Source organism: Emys orbicularis, chromosome 3 (genome assembly GCF_028017835.1).
Source record: "Emys orbicularis isolate rEmyOrb1 chromosome 3, rEmyOrb1.hap1, whole genome shotgun sequence".
Classification (NCBI taxonomy): Eukaryota; Metazoa; Chordata; order Testudines; family Emydidae; genus Emys; species Emys orbicularis.
This window is the reverse complement of record NC_088685.1, coordinates 148,121,448-148,145,971: the sequence shown is the minus strand read 5'-3', so window position 1 is coordinate 148,145,971 and position 24,524 is coordinate 148,121,448. Positions and strand designations below refer to the sequence as shown.

Sequence of the window (24,524 nt, the reverse complement as noted above, 5' to 3'; positions counted from 1 at the left end):
CTGAGGTCTATGGCCTACATGAATACAGTGGACTAGATAGAAGTATGTATCTGATATATCTGGAGAATGGGATCTTGAACACATTCCAGGAGTGTGAATAAGGAAGATACAATGGGATTTCTTGTCTCGGGTTCAACAACTCTAACCCATCAGATGTAGGCTGGGGAGCGGCAGCCTCCCATTCAAGTTCACATGACCTCTCTCAGCAGGATATTCAACAGAATCAATCATTACTGGAACGTCAGAGGGTAGAAAATACCTTTGAGGAAGATATTTCCACAACATTAGAGTCTTTTCCTTTTCATATTCCTTGTGAGCTTCCATAGCTTCTGTTTCATGCTCTTTTCCCCTTCTTCTTGGCCTGCTGTTGAGGTATCTTCAGGGACGGTTTTGCCTCTCAATTGCTTTGAGCTGGACTTGAACTTTAATGGGATTTCTCTGTCTTTAAAAATCTTCATCTTTCTTTGAACAGGCAGAGAGCAGAAAAACCTCCTCAATCTGGAGAGAGGCTCTGCTTCAGGCAAACAAGCTGTCTCAATATTTGTTATGGTGTCTATAGCTGCAATGCAAACTGAGGCTATAGGGTCATATTTGAGATCATCAAGAGCTGAAACCAAGAAGAAATGCAAGTCAAGGCACACAGTATTAATGAGATGACATTTCATTAGGCTCCATTATCTTATGCCATTTTCCTGGGCCCCCTGCCATATCCCAACATCAGAAGCAGAGAATATATATCATTTCTAATCTGCCATGTGTGCCAGGATGAGAATTTAGCCTTCCTCACCCCCCGTCACCACCTTCAGACCAAAGCATTCAGTCATCACATTAGATGCCATAGATTGAGAACCATTGAGTTCAATTTGTGAAGTCCTCATTTCTCCTCTGTAAATGGGAAATTTGGAACCTCTTCAGCAAACACAGAACACACTCACACCTGGGAACTCTCCTTCTATCAGAAGAGGGGTTAGGAATTGTAAAGGGATGTAGCTAGAAATAATGGGATGACATTAAGCACAAAAGATGTAGGCCAAATAGTGAAGTCTTTCAAACTGTAGTATAGTCTCAAAGAAAAAAGGGCTGGATGCCTTATGACTTGACTGATGTTTACCACATGACTACACAAAGCACTGTAGGGAACATTCCTGAAACAGCACTTTTTCCCCCATTTCTAATTTATTTTATAAACCTCATTTGAATCTATTTTAAATAGGAATAAAGACTGCAGTGCTGAAGATTGGGACTGGTCTATAGAGTCTTTCATTTTCAAATCATTGGTTCGAATTCAGCCTGGATCTATAATTTGTAAATGACTTTTCTATTGGATAGCTATGTGAAATGAGTTAAGAATACAAAAGGCATCGTAGTGCAATAGACTAATGGTCCATCTAGCCTAGTATCCTATCATGGCAGTGGCTGGTACTTGATGCTTCAGAGGAAAGCAAATAAAAACTCAATATGCCCTTAAGCTAAGTATGTAATACCATATCATAAGGGAAATAATATTATGGGCCTAATTTTGATCTCAGTGACACTGGTTTCACATCAGTGTGACACTACTGGGCTAGATCGTTGGCCCCTCTTTGCCAGCCCACTGGGGCAAAGGGGCCATAGAGCTGTTTTAATTGGTCTCCCGAGCACTTCCCCAGTGGAAGGGGTATTCCCAAGAGAGGCAGAGCCAGTAGTGGCACGGTGCTATCCTCACCCCTTAGCAATGGGGCTGACCCAGGGAAATGGCACATGACAGGAGGGCCATTGCCCAGGGGAGCTGGATGCAATTTAGAACAGCCCTGAGACTATACAAGAGCAGCCCAAGGATTAGGGAGCAGCAGAGGTGATATAAACCACCCCCTGCCCTGCCTCCAGGCCTGTGCCAAGTGCAACTCAGCCAGATGGCCAAATTTTGCTCACTGACTTTAATAGAGGTTCTCCTATTTTATACCTGTCAGTAGGAGCAGAATTAGGTACCTTATATTGATATAATGGGCTTTCATCCTGAAGGATCCCTAAGCACTTTATAAACTTAAAAATTCAAATATAAACTATACACAAGGATTCCTTCAAGTGCACAACCCGCTGCACACATTTCAGGACACAAAGTGAAGAAAACCTTTATCCTACTGCAGCTCCAGGAGGGATTTAGATATGCAGAATGTAGTTGCTCCCACTGAAATTTGGCCAGGACACTAAAGTTAAAATAATCTTACTAAGGGCATCTTCAATAACCAGAAAAGATTGAGATCTCAGGTTTGGGTAGTGCCTGCAGCAGCACACTGCTCCCTAGAAACATGGTCTGGCATCAGTTTAGAACTCATTCAGAAGGAAGAATGCTGCTCACTGAATCACAATTGCTACCTCACACACTGGACCTACACTGTTGCTTGGAGATTTCCCATCCAAATGTGCAACCAGCCCAACACAACATTGCTTGGCTTTGATGAAAGCGAAGGAGATAATAAACCAAGGTAAAACATCAAAATATGGTCAATTGTACACTGCAGAGCCAAGAAAATAAATTAGCTTTCCACCACCTCAAGATAAATAAAGTTATCTTTATTAGGAAGTGCTAAAAAGCTACTGTCCAATTTATCCCAGCACTTATGAGTCTTCACTGAGCTGTTCATAATGACATCTAGGTCTCCTTCCTGAGGGGTTACGACCAATTCATAGCCTCTCAATGTGCCCACTTTTAACTACACTGAATTTTCTCCCCCATTATGTTGCCCAATTTTCTAGTCTTATAAAATTCCTCTTCATTCTTCCAAGTCTTGATTAATCTAAATGACTGAGTCATCAGCAAATTTCACCACCTCACTAGTCATCCCATCTTCCAGGATATTGAAAACAGGTCCTATTACTGATCCTTGAGAGACTGCAACATGCTTTTTGTGTTGCTTTCTGTCTTTTAACAAGTTATTAATATGCCAAAAATTTACTTCTCGCTCTCTGGTTACTAAGTTTCCTTAACAGTCTTTTATGAGGGACTTTATCAAAAGCCTTTTGAAAAGCTAAACATATTTATTTCCTCGTTTATCTGCTACTTTCTCAACTCTTTCAAACAATTCTTTCATCTTGGAAAGGCAGCATTTACTATGACAGAAACTATGCTACCATTACTGATCCTGGATTATCCGGACATCACTCCTCTAAGTGCTTTATAAATGTAACCATTTTCTGATCTATTTTTTCCAGGCACTGAAGTAAGTTGTCAATAAATTCTTAATTTCCCTTAGCACCATTTAAAAAAATTGGTACAAGGTTGGCAATCCTTCAGTCCTCCAGGGAAGAAATTCTTTCTAATGACATATTACATATTTTTGTTGAACTCTTGCGTAAGACCCATCCATTTCTGGTGATTTATTGCAAAAAAATATAGGAATTATTTATAATAAAAATATTGCCATCTCAGTCCAGTAACTTATTGGACAGATTTCAAACACAAGTATACAGCAAACTGCACCCTTCTAGACAGCTGCAGCAAAGATGCCACAAAAAAGGTATGGCCCCTGGAGCCCAAAGTCCAGTCTCAACCCTCGAGGATGTCCCTCCTGTCCCAGTCCAGGTTGAAGCATGTTGGTGAGGCAATGGGGTGGACGGGGGGTAACATGCATGGTCACCACTCATGCTGTACCTATTCTGCAGATTAATAGGAAGATTTCAACTCTCTAGGGTGATCAATGTCAGTTTGGCATTTTTCAACACTAAATTAATTGAAATATACATTAAATCCCACAAATTAGTTAAAGAAGCGTAAGAATTTAAACCTGTCTAACCAACCCTCCCCTCTCACCAGCTTTTTCACAGAAGGGAAAGAGGCAGAAGAAAAGATCAAGAAGTCTGACTTGCATCACATGCTGCTGCAGGGTCTCCTGGACAGGAAGGAGATTGAGGCCTCACAGAGCAAACAAAAAGCAAGGCCTTTAGATTATATAGATGCCAGGGACTCTGCCAGAGAAGTTGGCCCGCTCTGTGGTACTTCCCTGCTTCTTTATCTTCCCTATTAATACGGCTTTTGCAAAAGCTATGGCTTCCCTCCTTGCACAAAGCTTCCTTCTGGGAGAGGATAGGGGAAGAGTTAATGCTGCATGGATATGTCATATAAAGATGCCATGGAGAGTAGCTGCTTCTCCTGGCTCCCTCCCAACCCCAGCACGTTCCTTCCTGATCAATGGAGCACACCACCACAGAGCAGCCACGCAATGACTGCCACAGGCTTGCGCAAAAGACAGAAGCATGCTGCTTAGCAACTCCTCCAGTTCTGTGCTTACTGCCTCTACATTTTGCCATTGGAAATGCAGAGGCACTTCAGACCCAAAGGCAGGGAATTGGAAGGTAAGGAGTGAAATTCTGTTGCCATTGACTTCAGTGGGGGCAAGATTTCACCCAACACTCTGATGATTATGCCCATGTTGCACACATTAAGATACACATTTAACTCACAAATGAAATACATATAGCAATGGGAGGATCCAGGATCAACTTTTTTTTTTTAATGTCCATAATTTTGTTATCCCTGATTTCACACCAGTTTTACAGGAAATCCCGTTTTCAACGAGAGATTTCCAATTTCCCACCTGCAAATCGCCCCACCAAGAAACCCTGTCCATGCTGGCCCCATTGTAAGGGAAAACATGCAGTTCCCTCAGTCCTCTAATGTAAACAAGTAGAGGATAGTCCTTCTAAGACTGTAAGCTCTTCAGTGCAGGGACTGGACTTTATTTTGTGTTTATACAGAATTTAGCCCTTCATCCTTATAAGAACTTTTGGTTGTTATTGTAATACAAATAATAAACAGTGATACTTTTTTAGTTTCCATTAAAATCTTAGCACATGCCCACTGAGCATGCTCTGATGCTATTTTTCACTTTTTACTTTAATTATTTTCCCCAAAACTTAATTATTTCCCCCAAAACTTATTTTAACTCATCATGCAAAACTAGCTGTGCAAAGATTTAAAATTTAGCTGTTATTCATTACTGATGGATAAAAACTTAACTTTCTTTTCATTCAAAAGTAGCAAAAGGGATTTTCCTCAGCATTTTCAGAAATTCACCTATGGGTTGAAACTAACCATGGAAAGTCTTCTTGAGATTTTTTTCAGAAGGTTATGAGCTGAGCTGAGAAAATGCTAAAAGAATATTCACAAACATCTGTTCATTAAAAAAAATTATTGATTTGTGACCCTTTTTATTTTCTGTAAACCAGGGATGATCTTTTTTCTCACAAAGCAAAAGACTCACAAATATTTGTGAAAATAAGCAACCATAGGAAGGTCCACACCACAGGTGTTTGCATGAACAACTGGAAACCTTTGATTTCCCACTCCTGTTTACAGAAGTTTCATTCTTCCATTCAGGAAGAAGAAACAGCATGTGATTTGTGTGAGCAACCACTTACCTCAAAAATAGCAAATAATGAATAGTAAATAAATAAATAAAACAGGCAGAGCAGATCAATGACAACTCATAGGCTGAATGAGGTTTGTATTAACAGTACTGTTTGCATTTTTGGAATAATGAACAAAATCTGTAGAAAATTGAAGTCTGCTCACAAATAATTTGCAAGCAAACTAAAGGGCAACATTTACTGAATAAATTATTCATTACAAATATTGTAGTTTGTCCTCCTGTAGTAATAAATGAGAAGAGGTGTAACAAGTATCTATAATGGCACTCTCTCTGTTTATAGCCTTAATTATTATTTTAAAATGTAATCGGTACTGTCTCCATTTCTATAAACTCCTCCTGAATTACTGCCCAGAGGACAGGTGGGTGGGGGGAGGCAGAGGCCATCTGATAACATAAATGAAGGCGCATTATAGATTGCAAAAGAACCTGGATCACAAGCAATTCCTTACCATTGAGCAGTAGCATCACATCATCTCTGTCGACTTGAATTAAGTTCAAATTCTTTACTGTGAACTCTGGATATGCAATACAAACAAAAATTAGGTACTTTACCTAACTTCTAAAGTTTCACTCCTCCCAAATGAAGGAGGTAGGAAGATGCTCTCTCGGGAAATCTGACAAATCCTCCAAGTCCCAAGTTTTCTAAGAAGTTCCCAAGAGACCAAATTCTAAAGGAGACTAGAGGCCAGGCCCTCAGAGAGTGTAAAATGATTTCAGTGGAGCTGCACCCATTTACAACATCTGAGGATCTGATCTCTACAGAAATTCCCATGGGACCAGCTGAAGAACAGCAAAGGTAGGGCAATTCCTCTAGAACAGCAGTTCTCAATGCGTGGCCCAATTAGCACACAGCTGCGGCCCAGCTGTGTGCTAAAAAAAAAATTCAAAATTTGCCACTCTGGTCTGGCAAGGAGCGGGGCTGGCTGAGTGGAAGACAGCCTCTCGCAGCCTACACCAGCGCTCCTGCCAGCAGGGGACTGGTAAGTGCCGCAGTGGGGTAGGAGGTGGGAGAGTGGGTCTGTAGGTAGGGGTTTTTTTGCGGGGGGGGGGGAGCCTCTGGGAACTAGGGGTTTGCCCCAGGTTTTAGGTGGGACTCCGCTCCTGACCCCCTTCTCGGGTCCTGGCTGCCGGCCCCTCCAGGCGCTCTGCTCCTGGCGGGTGCTGGGGGTTCCAGCTGCTGCCCGGCTCCCCGCTGCGGCATGGGGTCCAGCTCCGGCTCCCTGCTGCTACCCGGCCCACGGCATGGGGTCCGGCTCCCCACTGCTACCTGGCCTGCGGCATGGGGTCCAGGTCCCCGCTGCTGCCCAGCCCCCCACGGCAGGATTTGGGGTCCAGCTGCCCGGCCTGCACCCAGGGCTCCACTCCTGGCCCCGCTCTGGGTGGAGGAAGTGGGCATAGGGGACTGTGGGCAGTTTTAGGGTAGGGGCTTTGTGGTTCTCAACTTGCAGCCCACAATGATAAACAGGTTGAGAACCACTGCTCTAGAAGGAAGAAAATAGAGAGATTCTCTGGGGTAACAGGAGAGAGGGAGTCTCCTAGATGCAGAGGACTAGGTGGTTAGGACATCAATTGCCCCATTTGTTGTACAAACCCCTGAGGTCTGATTCAGGTCAGTAACTTAGGAGCCAAGGATGCAGTTCTCACAGCTAGAGGTAACAGAGCAGAATGATGAAAAAAATGGGTTTGAGCCATTGAGTTTACCTATAAACCTGGCTGCTGCTTCTCGTAAGAGGGGCTGAGGGTTCTTTAGGTAGGCTATGCTCTTAAGTAAGAAGTCCCCCACCATTCTCCTGCATTTCCTCACCTAGAAAACAAGAAGAGATACACCATAGTGGGAGAGCACGGAGCTCACCACTGTCCCTGGGTCAAAGGACACCTTCACACAGCTTGGATTCAAGTGCAGAGAGGATCCATTAACCACCTATGATTGGGGGACTATTTTAATGATGCTTTCAAGGCTCTGACATCCTGACCTTGATGGTATGAAATCTGGTACTGACCAGTAGGCACTGAGGCTAGGAATGTCCCTACAGTAAAAGAAGCATTTAGAGTCAAAGAGACATCCTTTAAAAACTAGAAGTCAAATATTAGTGAGGTAAATAGAAAGGAGCATAAACTCTGGCAAGAGTTAAAGTATGATTGGGCAGGCCAAAAAAGAATTTGAAGAGCAATTAGCAAAGAGACAAAAACTAACAGGTAATTTTTTAAAAGTACATCAGAAGCAGAAAGCCCGCCAAACAATCAGTGGGGCCACTGGACAATAGAGGTACTAAAGGAGCAGTCAAGGAAGACAAATCAGTTGCGGAGAAGCTAAATAAATTCTTTGCATCAGTCTTCACTGCAGAGCATGAGGGGGAGATTCTCACACCTGAGACATTCTTTTTAGATGACAAACCTGAGGAACAGTCCCAGATTGAGGTGTCAGTAGAGGTGGTTTTAGAACAAATTGATAAATTAAACAGTAATAAGTCACCAGGATCAGATGGCATTCACCCAAGAGTTCTGAAGGAACTCAAATATAAAATTGCAGAACTACTAACTGTGGTATGTAATCTAATCACTGAAATCAGCCTCTGTACCAGATGACTGGATGATAGCTAATGTGTTGACAATTTTTGAAAAAGGCTCCAGCAGCAATCCTGGCAATTACATGCAGTAAGGCTAACTTCAGTACCAGGCAAACTGGTTGAAACTATAGCAAAGAACAGAATTATCAGACACATAGATAAACACAGAATGTTGGGGAAGAGTCAACATAGCTTTTGTAAAGGGAAATCATGTCTTACCGCTCTATTAGAATTTTTTGAGGGTGTCAACAAGCATATGGACAAGAATGATCCAGTGGATATAGTGTACGTCAGTCGTTCTCAAACTTTTGTACTGGTGACCCCTTTCACATATCAAACCTCTGAGTGCGACCCCCCTTATAAATGAAAAATACTTTTAAATATATTTAACACCATTATAAATGCTGGAGGCAAAGTGGGGTGGAGGCTGACAGCTTGCAACCCCCTGAGGGGTCCTGACCCCCAGTTTGAGAACCCCTGGTGTACATGGACTTTCAGAAAGCCTTTGACAAGGTCCCACACCAAGGGCCCTTACATTAAGTAGGCAGTCATGGAATAAGAGGGAAGGTCCTCTCATGAAACAGTAACTGGTTAAAAGATAAGAAAGAAACAGTAGGAATAAATGGTCAGTTTTCAGAATAGAGAGAGGTAAATAGCAGGGACCTCAAGGATCTGTACCGGGACCTGTGCTGTTCAACATATTCATAAATGATCTGGAAAAGGAGGTAAACAGTAAGGTGGCAAAGTTTGCAAACAATACAAATTACTCAAGATAGTTGAGTCGAAAGCTGGCTGAAGAATTACACAATCAGCTTTCGACTTAACTTTGACTTGTGAAGAGTTACAAAGGGTGTCTCACAAAACTGGATGGCTGGGCAATAAAATGGCAGATGAAATTCAGTGTTGATAAATGCAAAGTAATGCACGTTGGAAAACATAATTCTCCCAACTATACATACAAATGATGGGGTCTAAATTAGATTTTTACCACTCAAGAAACAGTTCTTGGAGACAGTGTGGATAGTTTTCTGAAAACACCTACTCAATATGGAGTGGCAGTCAAAAAAAGCTAACAGAATGTTAGGAACCATTAGTAAAGGGTCAATAGATAGTAAGACAGAAAATATGATAATGCCACTATATAAATCCATGGCATGCCCACACCTTGAACACTGTGTGCAATTCTGGTCACTTCGTCTCAAAAAATGATATCTTACAATTCGAAAAGGTACAGAGAAGGGCAACAAAAATGATTAGGGGCATGGAATAGCTTCCATATGAGGAAAGATTTAAAAGACTGGGACTGTTTAGTTTAGAAAAGAGATGACTAAGGGGGGTGATATGATGGAGGTCTATAAAATCATGAATGATGTGGAGAAAGAGAATAAGGAAGTGTTATTTACCCCTTCATGTAACACAAGAATCAGGGGTCACCCAATGAAATTAATAGGCACTAGGTTTAAAACAAACATAAGGAAGTACTTCTTCATACAGCACATAGTCAACCTGTGGAACTCGTTGCCAGGGGATGTTCTGAAGGCCAAAAGTATAACTGGGTTCAAAGAAGAATTAGATACATTCATGGAGGATGAAGGCCCACCAATGGCTATTAGCCAAGATGGTAAGGGAGGCAACCCCCATGCTCTGGCTGTCCCTAAATCTCCAACTGTTGGGACTGGACTACAAGGGATGGATCACTTGATAATTGCCCTGTTCTGTTTATTCCCTCTGAAGCATCTGGCACAACCACTGTTGGAATACAGGATACCGGGCTAAATGGACCATTGGTCTAATCTAACCTAGTATGGCCATTCTTATGTGACAGGTTTTGTTGGTATTTTTATAAAATGCTACTGTCAATAATTAATTATTCAACAAGCTGAGCTTTTTCCTTCATAGGAAACTGCTCTTGCTGCTGTGTGGAATGAAGAAGCCTCCATGTAGCAGCATTAGTTGTGTAGAAAGGAAATAAAATGGGAACATGGGGTGGGGCATCTGTGGTGATGAAAGACAGATTCTAGTGTCTTCTTAGTGAGCTTAATACACCGAAGAGGACACATTATATTGCCTCTTATGCTTCTCCAAACTCAGAATTAGGGGAAGCACTAGCTTGCATCTCCTGTTCCCAACCCCATTGAAAACCCAGAGTTCACTTACCAGAAATTTGCACATCTCTTGCAAGACCTGAAGATGGTCACTCAGTGTCATTTGTCTGAACAAGTTCCTGGGCTGGTTCCATCCCATTACCTGTGCACACTCTGCCAAGGTGTCTCCACATGCCTGCAAGATAAAGAAAGACATGGAGGAGTTCCTGAGGTTACAAGAATTGAAAACTGATGATTGGTGAGAAAATACAACTAGAATGAAGAATAAAGTCAAAGACTCCTGGGACCTGGGAAGTGAAGGGAGAGGTCAGGTGTCTCTTGCCTCTCGTCACAGGGTAAGATTAAGGATGGTTGAGGATAAGATTCTCTACTGGAACATGGATGTAGAGAGGAACTTCCACATGGCTGGAGATCCTGAAAATTCAGGTTCCTTAGCTCTGACTCACCTTTAGTATCTCATGATTATTCCCCTGCATGACGAGCATCAGAGGCACCAGAGCACAGTAGATTTCATTATGGATGACAGGTCCAGGTTTATATTTGTTCACACATTTCAGCATTTTGCCAAAGGCAATGATGGCAGAAATGCGCACTTTTTCTCTCTCCTGTGAATGACAAAAGAGAGATGGGGAAACCTCTCAGGGTGAAAGACTCCTGCAATCAACTACTGCAATTATCTCCACATAACATAAGCGACATCATCAACACTGCCAATTAGCACAATCTTTAGATGTATAGAGAGGCAAGGTGCAAAGCAGCATAATCTACATGTCAGTCAGCACTACCACAGCATATGAATTGTCTTAATGTGGTGGATTCGGTCCAATGGCTGTTTGGTGATTTGATTGAGTTTCCTGAGGTCCTTATCACTGCTGGCACTCTATGAGAAAGCACCAAGGAATGAACAGACCATGCAGACTGGACTCCCCCCACAGTCCTTCCAAGTCAGGACTGAGGCACATCAGCAGGGCAGCATGGAGCTGCTTGCAGGGCCGTTGTTTGTGCTATTGGCCTGCTAAACCCAGGGTTGTGAGTTCAATCCTTGAGGGGGCCACTTGGGGATCTGGGGCAAAATCAGTACTTGGTCCTGCTAGTGAAGGCAGGGGGCTGGACTCGATGACCTTTCAAGGTCCCTTCCAGTTCTAGGAGATGGGATATCTCCATTAATTATTATTATATTATATACCCCTTTTCTGTGGATAGAGGACATCAGTATCCCGTGTTGTCACCCAGATACTTATCACTAGCACTAGAATTCACATGCAAACTCTCAATCTCTTTGACTGCAATTATAAAATGGCTGAAATGAAACACAGAAGTACAGACTGTAAAAGGGACAGAGTAGGGACAAAAGCAACTAGATTCCCCAGCACAGTGCTCCACCCTTGGCAATCCACTGCTTGCTTCCTAGTGAATTTTTCAATGTACAGGTCTCTGGGGCAGTGCTGGGGACCTTGTCCTGACCAAGATGCAGTCAAGAAGGGAACAAATTATGCATTTTAAATGAGTGCTGCTCTCTGGCCAGGCTGCAGTAGTTTACCTAAAATAGTCCATCCTAGTGAGACACGAAGTTGTGTCTAAAGAAGGCGTGCTAAGCAGTGAGGGGGTAGGGACAGGTGAAAAGGAGGGGATGGTGATCTTTGATTCCCTTCTCACTTTTGTCTTCTCTCCTATCTGGGGGAGGGCAGTGAAAAACCCATGATTCCTCAGACTGAACCTGGGGAGGAACTCCCACCAATATGGCTCCATGGTCCTCAAGATCTGAGAGGGTGCCAGTAGCTGAATCCTCTTTCTCCCCCTTTCTGCCCAACCCTCGCCTTGCACATGCCAGGTCCATGTAGAAAACAGTGAGTGAACTATGGCTGAGGAATGCAGTTTGACTGACTGGCAAGAGCTAGATGCAGAGAGGAGTGGGTAGAATGTGTATGTGTGTAGGAGGGGAGGTAAGAAAATTAAAGAAGGGGAAGGAAAGAGAATAGATTAAAAGAGAAGAATGGAGAGATTAGCGACAAGAAGAAAGAAAGGAAAGAGTATGTACAACGAGGGAAGATGAGGAAAGAAAGGTAAGGGATGAGGAAGGCATGAAAGGAAAAAGATTAAAAAAGAATATGGGTGAAGGAGGGAGAGAACACCAAAATACTAAAAGGAAGGGGGAATAGGAGGATGGAGGAAAAGAAGGGATTATTAACCATTATCGAAAAATTAACTTGCAAAAAGATACACCAAAATATACATAAAGAAAGAAAAAATTGCTGTGAATGAATGGAAAATGAAAAGAGAGGAACAAAAGCAAGCAAGACCGATTAGTAACAAGATCTTTTATTCAATCCACAACACTCTGCTGTCTACCTGAAGTTCTGCTAGATCAGTGAGGTGATGGTAGAATTCTGTGGCCTGCTCAATACATATTACCTGGGTTGCTGGGCTCTATTTATGGCCCTGCAAACAGATATAACTAGGGGTAATGGGATGAAAGGACAATGTAGGCTGGTCCAACTGGAAACATATCCTATCACTGAGGGCCTTTTGGACTGTAGAGGTTTCCCAAGGGAAATGGTGGAAATCTGTTTGCTTTAATTATTTAAAATTAGACTAGAGAAAGCCCTGAAGGAACAAACCTCCATTTGCTCCCTCAGATACAGAAATGACTTAATAGGCCTTTTCTATGCCGTGTCTGTAGGATTCTCAGCATTACTGCACTGTCTGCTGTGCCTTGCTTGTTGATTATTTGTATTCTAAAGAATTTCTGACTCTTCATCAATCATGCTTTGTGAAAGTGCTCATCATATGACTTGAAAGGCATGAACAGCACAGGCCCATATATTCAAAGCAAACTAAACAAGCAAACAAGTATTGGAGGCTCTTTGGCTTCAGTCACTCCATTCACTGTATTCTCTGTAACTACTATACTCCTTTGTATAATATTGTGCACACATGCAGAGTCATTCATGGTATTGCCTTACATCAGTAATTAGCTGCCAAAGAGGCCGGACGATATGGCAGAATGCAACCTTGACCTCTTCCCCTTCCATGTAGTAAATGATATTTCTTAGGGCTTTCACAGCCTGCTCTGCAATCCTCTCCTCTTTCTCTTTTAGGAACTCCCGGAGGACTGGAAGGTGGTTTCTGAAATGTGTCGCCTGCACAGAAGCAGCAGCCTATTAAAAGCTACGAGAACTGGTAGAATAGGATTAGTCAAACTAAAAATGCAATTAATTTAGTCTTTGGGGGGGATTAATTAGTAATTTGTAAACTATTTCTCATTTTGGAAGATGCATTTGTTACATTTACAAGTATTCCCTGGATTGTCTGAACAAATAATTTTCAGACTACGAGTGGCTTATCCACAGTTTGCCAGCTGTCTGCTCCAGTTATCCATAACTCTGGATTTTTGATTGGTCACAAAGTACTGTTTCTGCTCCCTGATTGATGACTGAAGCTATTTAACAGGAGAACAACAAAAGGTGACTGTCCAGTCTTGAAAAACAAACTTCCGTTACAAGTTTGTGACACTTTAAGGATTTATGAATATTTCCATACTGGTAGTCATCGTAATATTCACAAATTACCAATTGTCTGACACTATGAATGCCAGTTAATCAGGGTAGAGTGGTTCATTCACTAAAAAATTAATAAACATGGCTTTTCATTATGCGATCAACTCTAAAAGTTACCAGTGACAGAACAATTTACTATACAATGTCTTATCCTAGGTTTACTATATCCCTTATCTAATGTGTGTTTTACAACAAAAGGATAATTTTTTCCTTGTTCCAGGACTGCATTGTCACCTACTGGAGCTCATCTAATTGTTACCCCCTAAACCATGATCAAGCCCAGTAATTTTATTTTTTCTTGGTTTGGTTTTACTCTGTTTCAGTGACACCAACACAAGTGCCTTAGTTCTCACATAATTGCTCTGCATTCGGTTCTGCGTCACCATCATTTCTAGTGTATTTTTCTGGGGTTTGTTTAATAATTGAATAATATCTCTCTCACCTTCCCTGGGTGAAGAGCTAAATTACTAATTCCTCTGAGTCCCAGCAGCCTCATGATGGGATTTGGCTCTTGGATCCATTTTTTCAGGGGGGCCAAGACGTCGAGTTCCAGACTCTGGGCCACAGAACGGTGCCAGAGAAGCTACAAGCAACACAAAATGAGATGCAGCCAATTAACAACAGACTTTCCAGTTCTATTCTCTGGGTGGATATCATCTTTTTCCTGAGAAATAAATTGTGCTGTGTCGAGAAAGCTCACACTTCACCCAGAGGTTTAAGCCAGCCATTTTGAGCTCTGGGATAAACAGCTGTTCTCAAGATCAGAGTAATGTTTAGATTTGAAGGGAAATCTCCCTTACTGAAATGGTGGTAGTGATGGTTTTCACTGAGTTAGATTAGGGGTCATTTAATAGAGATGACCCCCAAGAACTGCAAAGTGAAAACCACAGATAAAATGCGCCATTTAATATGGTCCAAGAGAACTAGAACCATCTCCTAGGTGATCTGTCTCCATCCCAGTAAGACTTGCTGTTGAAATCTTCTACTGCATATGCCCCATTCACTTTTGGAATAGGTCTGGAGCAAGATGCTCTCTAGAACTCCAGCTCTGCAAATAGCTAAAGAAACTTACCTGAGCATAGAAGGCCCTGGACATAATTTTATCATGCTCATTCTCACTGTTGAGCAGCGGAATCAGCTTGTTAAAAATCCTGTGCAGATGAAGAGGCTTGAAATGCTTCACCATGGCACTGCAACAGGACACAAACATACCTGTGTGTTATCAGGTGAAAAATGAATTGTGTAGCAAGTTCCTGGAACAAAGACCCCAACTGGTTCCAGGCTGATGAATGAGTGGCTTTTGTCTCTTACCTTGTGATCTCCATTATTCCACAATAGTATTCACTGGGGCTGGAGAGCAGGTCCCACCCTCTGTGTTCCTCCACATAGTCTAATACCTCGAAGTAACCAGCGCCTGAGAGCAGGGTCTTCACAGCCTCCAGAGCACAGCTAGATTCAAAACAATTCCAGTGTTACTGAGTGACATCAGTGCCACTCCTAGTAGCTACGTGAGTCTATAGAAACCCCAAGACACAGATACTGTATTATAACATAACATAACCTGAATACTCAGCACCCTGTGTAATATTAACAAGAGAGTGGAGAGACCAGAAGTGGGCAAGGGGAGCTGAGTGATTATTTAATCTAAGTGTGAATATTGAAGTAATGGGAGAAGGACTGTGGGAGCCATTTCTTCTCATTTCTGCTCAGATATTGCCCTTAGTTTCTGTCTGCGTGATACAGAGACTATCCATTTTGTCCATTCTTTGTAAGTAAGGGAGCCCTGCTGACTGCATGGAAATGTAACACACAGTGAGATAAACCACACACGCTCATCAAAACAGAAATACTATAGGAGTTACAACCAGACTAATAAGAACCTTGACTTTTCAGTAATTACCTGGAAGGATCAAATGCCTTGGGCCTGTGCCCCTGGCCACACTCTTTCCTATAGACCACCATGTTCTCTAATGGGTTCTGCTCAATGACTCGCTGGACATGACTAAGCACTGCCAACAAGAGGCTGGGGTAAAGTTCCTGCACTGCATCTCTGCAGCCAGGGACAGAGAGCATCTCGCACAGTGCACACGTTACCTGAAGAGGATAAAAGAAGATTCTGTTACTCTTCTTTCTTAGGCCTGGTCTACACTGGGGGGGGGATCGATCTAAGATACGCAACTTCAGCTATGTGAATAATTTAGCTGAAGTCGACGTATTTAGATCTACTCCCCGTGGTGTCTTCACTGCAGTGAGTCGACTGCTGCCGCTCCCCCGATGACTCCGCCTGTGCCTCTCACACCAGTGGAGTACCGGAGTCGACGGGAGAGCGCTCAGGGGTCGATTTATCGTGTCTAGACTAGACGCGATAAATCAACCCCCACTGGATCAATCGCTGCCCGCCGATCCGGCGGGTAGTATAGACATACCCTTAGAAAGAAATGTAAAGGGTATTAAATTGACTCCCCAAGATGCTCAGACACAAGGCTCATCTCAAGGCTTTAAGGAAAGGGAGGGCCAGTATAAATCTGTGATCAAATGAGGAATTTTCCAGGCCCTGAAGGGACGGCAGAGTGTCCCCCTTATATACTACTAAAAAAGAAAGCATCCCTAAAGGCTTTGCTTTTCCAGTTATACCTTTTGCTGTCAAAAAAATAGCCTATGAAATGCTAGGGTACTCACAGCAACAGGCTGGAGGGAGGTCTCATCATCAGAGATACTGCTATTGACTTTTTGGACTGGTTTCTCCTCCAGGATTGTTATCAGCAACTGAAGAACATTGAGGGTGGTTTCTCTTCTGGTGCCCAGGAACCTCCATAGCTCAGTTGTGTTGCTACGAATTTAGAGGCCCAATAAAATAATACTTTGTACTTCTATAACAACTTCCATTCAAAGATCTCAGAGGGCTGCAGTGAAACGAGCCTCACAACACCTATGTGCAGTACTGTAAGTAAGTATAATTATCTGCATTTTACAGATAAAGAAACCGAGTCTCAGAGCTGTAAAGTGATTTGCTCATGGTCAAACAATGAGACACTGACAGCTGGGTAAAGAACCCGGGGGTCTCATGCTTAGCTCTGTGCTCAGACCACTAGATACGATGCATCCCTCATGAATGGATCTTCTACATGGATCAGACCTATACTGCTATAACTCGTCTCCCTATCCAAATATATTGGTGATGTCTTGAGTGGAATCATGCCCTGGGTCAGAGAGCAGAGAAGTAAGAAACAATGTGTCCTGGGAAAGGAAAAAAGAAGGAAGAAGGGATTCCCCACCAATCATATGGACATGACACTGGTTCCATTTGCCACAACTGTGTGTTATTACACCAGAAAAGTAGGCTGTCTCACGGTTTCCAGTAAAGCCAGCCATGTCGTTTCCATACAGTCAGCTATCACACAGTGTAGATTATAACACGTCAAATAATTAATCACAACTAGAGCAGGTCAAAAACTTTTAAAAAATTGACTGAATTTGTTGTTAAAATTTCAACTTTTGCCAAATAGAAGATGAATTTTTTTGTGAAAATTATATCCTATTTTTCAACTAGCTCTAATCACAACCCAGTGCAATGAGGAGAGTAACATGAAATCTGAGTGCGTAAAATGCTGAGACAAAGAGAAAGAAGGAACATACATTTGGAGATCCAAGGCAGGAAGAGCACTGGCAAGCTTTCTACCTGTCCCATGGGAGATTGTGGTCCAACAGGATCGGCACCACTTTCTTGGTGTTGTTTCCAGCCAAGAAGCACACTGCCCTCAACATTTCCTGCCTCGTGATGGGTTCATGGATGAGGCTGAGGCGCTTGTAAATACCAGTCAGAGTGTCATCTACCTGCAAGAAAAACACAGTTAAAGGTTTTTTCCTATACTTGGGTGTATGTGTTTGTATGTTTGGAATGGGGGATCTTGTTCTATTTCCCCCTCCTGGTGAGTTTAAATCTCAGTGCCACAGTGATGATCACTCAGCAATAGGATGAGTTCCCCTCTCCAGAGAAGACACCTTCCTAAAGAACAAAACAGGTCAATTTCTGGAGTGCAGGGGACTCCCAGAGAAACACCAGATAGGTAAATATATTCCCAGACAAAATCCTTTTTTGGGCAGGCAGAGTTACAGTTGGAATTTTTCTACCTACCCACCCACCCACACTTACTTATGTCTTTTATACAAATAATTTTATATATATACACATACACACACACACATATATGTATGTGTATATATACATACACACAGACACACATATATATGTATATGTATATACAGATACATATATACACACACACATATACATATATGTGTGTATATACAGACACATATACACATACACACATATACGCGCGCACACACACACACACACACACACACACACACACACATACCCTCCCCAAAATAGCAAACATATTTCTGTTACATGGCTTATTTCAGATTAAGACAAAACAACAATCAGTGGCGGAAATCTAAAGTCTTGTTGGGAGAGAGGACAATATGACTCCTCTATAACATTTTGTATCTTGAACTAACTCTCATTCCATAGGAAGCTGCACCTCCCCACAGGCTACGGACATCCCCTTTACAATTAAAGCTGCAGGAATTGGAATAAAGAATGATAATATTTCCTTTCACTTACACACACATATGCCGTAGACCATAAGAATCTCATTAGAAGGTTGTGGTTCATGAAAAAAAATCTTTTGAAAGTCATGGAATTGAACAAGTTAAGGATTCACAAATCACCTTAACTATAACCCTACATTTCCATCTAATGTATATAGTATAACTACTGCAAACCCTGTTTAGAACCCCTTTTCACAAGTGAATGACAATGAAAGTGTCCCTCGGCCAGCGCCGCTTCCTGCAGCCCCCATTGACCTGGAGCGGCGAACCGCGGCCAGTGGGAGCCGCGATCAGCCGAACCTGCGGACGCGGCAGGTAAACAAACCGGCCCAGCCCGCCAGGGGCTTTCCCTGAACAAGCAGTGGCCCTAGCTTGAGAACCACTGCTCTATGGGGATGTGGTAAGGCCTCAGCCTGTTTGCTGAATATTTCTCTAGTATGGATAGGATACAGTGTGTATCAGCTTTCCTGACTCCTTTACTACCTTTACTCTACTTTCAGGTGTAACTCTCTCTCTCTCTCTCTTCTCTGTCCTCAGAAGATCATTCAGTGTCTTGGGGGAGAAACATCAATTGGAGACTCATTTTGTCTCCCTTCTCCCTAGCAGTGTTATGGATCCACACAAGTTCTCCCCAGTATCATGGGTGGGTGCTGTGTCCCTGCTGCAAAGTTTGCCACCACCTCAGTCCAATGTTATTCGGTTTATTGAATTTACCAGCTCAACAAAACCTAGCAAGAAGTTTATAAACTCCATAATCCTCACACAGCTCCCAGAGGTGTAAATATTCATAGCTAATAACTCCACAATTAACAATACTAACCTTCTAATATCAGTCTATGCACCAGATCTCATTGAGAACAAGTGACTAAAATGGAGTGGATCAACTTGTCAGATACAAAATTTCAAGAAAAGCAAAGTCAGAACATCTGCTAAAAGGAGAAAATATATCTTTTTTTCAAACTCATAAACCAAACATATCTTGTCTGATTCACCTCAATCTTCCCCAGCCAAGAGAGCACATATGCTAAATTTCAGGGGGAAAGGAGTATTTTGGAGTGATGGAGTGGAGTTCTTGTTTTGGAGTGATGGGGCATCAAAATCAGATGTGTAATAGAAATGCTGATACTGCTTTGTTCTAACTATTTTGTATCACTGAACTTTAACCTTTAAAGATATCCTCTCATTGCTTATAAGTCCCTTCATGCCTTTCTCAAAGACTATGAAGTTTGCAGAGAACTTCAGAAAATTCCCAGTTTCAAATTTTCACATCTAACAACTACAGTATTTTCCATATAGCCTTACTAAAAATTGTCCAAATCCTTTCTTCTCTTTACTTCTCAATGTACAAACCAAACTGGCCCAAGAGGAGGCATGAGAAATTTCAGGGAGAAAGGAGGTCCCTGCCCCTCAGAAATCTAGAAAGGCTTCAAAATTGGGCTTATAATAGAAGCTACTTTATGGGCTAACCTATAGAGTCATTATTGTGGCTCCATAAACCACCCTAATCTACACTTTTAACTAGAATATGAGGGAATGGCAGCACCTCAGCAAAAACAACATCTGCACCCAGATTCTGGTTCCCTGAAAAGAGGAGCCATTTCACGACTTTCTTACAAAGTGCATTGGAACTAAGACAATGGACAATTTCAGCACAGGGAGCCGGCAGCCGCACCTCCTGGCTCCAGAACAGGGAATTCTAACAGCGGCCTCTCTCACCATCTCCTACCTTCTCCAGATCAGCTCCCCGTTCTTCCAGAATTGCGCTGAGCAGTTCTCCAGCTGCCCGAGATATTTTCTCCCTGGGATCTGTCAAACCATCAAGTGCTGTCAGAACCAGATTTGTTAGCTGAAGTGGGGTAAAATATTCTGCAAAAGCCTAAAACAAACAGAGAAGAGCATGTCATGGTAACACAGTTTCTGCTGTCACCAGAGCTGGAGCGACCAACTAACAGACAAAATTCAGTTTTGAAAGGAAGAAGAGATGGGTATGCTTGGGACCTAGGAAATCACATGAACTGAATGTTTATCCAACATCCTTCAAGGATCCATTTTCATATTTTAGATGCTTTGAAATTTTTAATTGAAAATGTCTTGGTATATAGGTGTTTCAGCAATAATATTATGTAGCAGCCTTAATTAAAAGGCAACAAAACTGTACGTTAAGTCCCATGTTTATAAAAAAGTGGGGGGCAAAGGTCGAGTTGAGGTGTTTTACAAAGTCCCCATCACTGCACATCCTAGAATTCCCAAACGCCTCACCGAGCCTACTTAGGAACTCCACAGAGCTCCTGCCTCTTCCCTACCTCTCCTTGCTCTGCATAGATACTGTGGGGCCACGCAGATTTTATAAAGCATGCATCTCATTACCAAATGACAGTTTCTATAAATATGTCTTTCTGAAATATTTTAAATGAGCATATGCACTAGATTTTTAACTGAATGTACAATACAAATCAATCAAGCTTTTTTCGCTCTCTGTTCAAGAAACCCCCAAAAAGTTGGACACTGAGTAAACCATCTCAAAACATTTCAAAGGCCTGGTCCACTCTAACCCCCCACTTCGGACTAAGGTACGCAAATTCAGCTACGTTAATAACGTAGCTGAATTCGAAGTACCTTAGTCCGAACTTACCGCGGGTCCAGACGCGGCAGGCAGGCTCCCCCGTCGATGCCGCGTACTCCTCTCGCCGAGCTGGAGTACCGGTGTCGACGGCGAGCACTTCCGGGATCGATCCAGGATCGATTTATCGCGTCTAGACAAGACGCGATAAATCGATCCCAGAAGATTGATTGCCTGCCGCCGAACCAGGAAGTAAGTGTAGACGTACCCAAAGAATTCTAGTAAACACTGTCTAAATATGCACAATATATGGTCCTAATCACCTTGTTATCCAAGTGCTTCACAAATATTATGAACTTATCCTCACAGCACTGGTATGAAGTAGGGAGGTATTGAATCCATTTTACAGATAAGGAATCAAAAGACAACCAAGGGACTTGCCCAGGCTATCAGAGGAATTCCATAGCAGAGCTGGGACCTGAACCTGGCTCTCCTGATGTCTAGTCCAAAGCCTTAACCACAAGACCATCCTTTCTCCTCATCTTTACTCTGAAAATATTCATTTTTTTTAGATAAAAATAATATTTCTGTGTAAAGTTACAAAGAATGTGAAAATAGGGCTTATAATTAGATCTAGTTGGGAAATGAGGTTTCCTTACACACACAGAAAATTTAAGCTGTTGAAAAATCAAAAACTGAAACATTTTGGCCAAAAATTTCAATTAGGAAAGGTTGAACCATTTCATTCTGACATTTCCAATCAAAACAAAATGGTTCAACGTTTACTAATCAAAACATTTCATTTTGGTTTGACATTAAATACACTCTTCTGTGCTGCATTGGTTCCCCATCAAGTTGTAGTTCACACGCCTCATGCCCGGATTCTCCCTCCATGGGCAGGTCTCCCTGGCCAGATTACATCTCTCCATATTCACTGCCGTCTCCTTTCTTGCTAATCCCCTGTGGTGTGTAATAGGAGTCTTCTCGCCACATGCATCATGGGAGTAGGTTGGCTACTGACACATCCCCAGAATACTGGACATTACATTACTTCCAGGAATGGTGTGGGCCCAACCACACCGGCGTGAACTCATGTCACACTGCACGGAGTATGCCATTTTGATGAGAACCCTACCCCCACCAGGCATGACTTTCCATGAGATATGCGTGTGAGGTCACCTGGCAAGGGCGAGACAGTGTGCTCTTCAAAATGGCATCTTCTGTGCATCGCATCAGACAAACACTCCTGGTTTTGCCTCAGTACCACACAGGGAACAAACCATAGAAAAACAGGACTGTCCGGCTTTAAGCCAGACAAACGGCCTCCCTACATGGGAGATGTAGTCCAGCAAGGGATCCCAGCACACAGAAGAGAATGGGAGCATAAGGAACCTGAACTACAACTCCAATAAGGCATTTCCAAATCAAACTTTTTGGTTTTCAGCCAAAAAGTTTTTGGTTTGGGGTATTTTGTTTTCTGATGAAAATTCCAAGTTTTCTGCGCAAACCAGACATTTGGCATACACACAAAAATTGTTTGGTCAAAAACCCTGTTTTTCAGTTGATTAACAGTATCAATGGAAAAATTCTGAATAGCCATACTGATACTATAACTGTTGTTGAGTAACTCCAAAATCAGGTTAATTTTTCATTACCTGTAACTCAAAAAACCACTTTGGCCAATTTTTTTCAAAAGAAAAAGCTTCCTTGGCCTTCACAGTAAATGCAAAATTAGGAAAAATCTATTTTCCTAGCCAAAGTTGAAGGGGAGTTCAAATAGGGCTTATAATGATATGTGGCTGCATCCTTCACTATGGAGCTGTGATCAGTGCTCTATAATATTCACATAGGGAAAACACCTTTCATTGTTCAGTGCATTGAGTGTAATTACCTTAGCGATTTGTGAGGTGTTGTTGTAGAACACAGAGGGACTGTATGTTCCCAGATTTTTTAGTGTGTCTACCTTCTCCACTCCATGTCCCTTCTCAAGCTCTGGAACAGATACACACATTTGTGTCATTTGTCATTTCTCAATTAGGTGACATTTCTTTCCGTTCTTGTTAATGTATCTGAATGTGGCCATGATGCTAGCTGGAGACAAGTCTACGGTTGGTTCAAAACTCAGTAGAATAGCTGGTGAGGGATATAACACAAGCCTTGCCCTTGTATATAGTGTATGAGCACTATTCACTGGACTCATATCAGCCTGTGAATCATTATTTAATCGGGAAAATGGGCTGCATTCGGAGATATTCCTTCCCTTAACATAATGTTTTCCTTTTGAAACTGAGCTTCCCAGCCTTCAGGAAAATTAAACCAATCATGGCCCCCCTCAGCCCCATCTCACATTGCTAAATGCCTCCCCAAATTGAGCAGTTACTCAGAGTAAACTGAGATCTTCAAAATATACTTCCTCCCCTTACATACATTAAGCAGTGAAATAGTTAACAATCTTGACATATAAAATATCAATATTGGCACCCAAATTAGCACCCATTGAAATGAATGGCACAGTTCACACCTCAGAGATATTGTTTCAGGGTCTCTGCAAGCTCAGGCATACACCTCTACATTGGTTATACTTGGTAAACATATTTTCAAGGTTTTCTTTTCAAACCATAATGGCCAGCGATTTTTTTTTTTGAATGAAAGCAGAGATTCTGGAGAATGATTGAGAGGCTTGTCCACACTTTCTTCCTACCCAACAGCTACTCCTTCAAGCCCTCCCAGGGCGAGGTACTCCTCAGTTTGACAAATATGACCTTAATACTAGATACTTGTTATAAACAACTGCATATACACCTCTACCCCGATATAACGCTGTCCTCGGGAGCCAAAAAATTTTATCACGTTATAGGTGAAACCGCGTTATATCGAACTTGCTTTGATCCACTGGAGCGCGCAGCCCCGCCCCCCCGGAGCACTACTTTACCGCGTTATATCCGAATTCATGTTATATCAGGTCACGTTATATCGGGGTAGAGGTGTATTGTATTTCATTTCTCTGTGTACTTTGCTCTTTCCCTTTCATTTCCCTTCCCTTATCCCTCCACCCCCTCAGGGAAACATGCATCTATTTCAATGACACTCCCAGGCACAACAGTTCTGTTCCAGCACTGGTAAGCTCATCAAGGCAGGGAGCCATGTCTCTGTACTCCATGCAGGGCACTGTGGGCTCAACTGGAAACGTATCCTAAAAAATAAATAAATAAATAGCAGCAGCTGTAGCCCATTTCACTACTTTCCTGATGATGCAGTGCCGCGCGATAGAATAACAGAAATGATTACATTAGGACTTTGAAACTAATCTGTTGGTAATAATAAGAAAGGCTTGTAAGGGTTAGCTCCAAGGAGGAAGTTTTCAGTTTCCAGTGATGTAGAAAAAGGGTGTCTACTTACGCTTTTTAACCAGCTGGATACAATACAAGTTGTATACTGCCCGGGCTGCCAAGAAGCAGATGTTGTCCACAGGGTCATGGCATCGAAGGGCAAGCAGCCTAACCAGGCGACCCAGTCTGCTGAATTCAATTGATGTCTAATTAAAAAGAGAAGAAGCCAATTAGCAATAGATAACATATAAAGGGTGTGTGATCATCAGGGAATATATGGACACACCTGGGCCTTGTGCCTGTTAACATGCTTATGATGGGTGTGTGTAGATTGGCTGTCGAGCACACACTGTGGAGCACATTACTGTGCTTATAAAATCT

At 42.4% G+C, this 24,524-nt stretch overlaps 1 protein-coding gene across 1 annotated transcript in view; it reads right to left on the bottom strand.

Moving 5' to 3' along the window:
* Positions 1-284: 284 nt before the first annotated feature.
* Positions 285-24,524, bottom strand: part of LOC135875586 (maestro heat-like repeat-containing protein family member 7) — a 43,047-nt gene continuing 18,807 nt past the window's right edge. Inside the window, exons 7-21 of the mRNA XM_065400515.1 lie at positions 24,214-24,349; positions 22,706-22,806; positions 19,981-20,130; positions 17,317-17,471; positions 16,317-16,467; positions 15,538-15,731; positions 14,949-15,086; positions 14,710-14,827; positions 14,080-14,220; positions 13,044-13,220; positions 10,527-10,685; positions 10,133-10,255; positions 7,110-7,212; positions 5,858-5,923; positions 285-607 (exon numbers count right to left, since the gene is read on the bottom strand). Of these exons, the coding sequence (XP_065256587.1) occupies positions 285-607; positions 5,858-5,923; positions 7,110-7,212; positions 10,133-10,255; positions 10,527-10,685; positions 13,044-13,220; positions 14,080-14,220; positions 14,710-14,827; positions 14,949-15,086; positions 15,538-15,731; positions 16,317-16,467; positions 17,317-17,471; positions 19,981-20,130; positions 22,706-22,806; positions 24,214-24,349 (2,235 nt within the window). The remainder of the gene's footprint in view (positions 608-5,857; positions 5,924-7,109; positions 7,213-10,132; positions 10,256-10,526; positions 10,686-13,043; positions 13,221-14,079; positions 14,221-14,709; positions 14,828-14,948; positions 15,087-15,537; positions 15,732-16,316; positions 16,468-17,316; positions 17,472-19,980; positions 20,131-22,705; positions 22,807-24,213; positions 24,350-24,524) is intronic.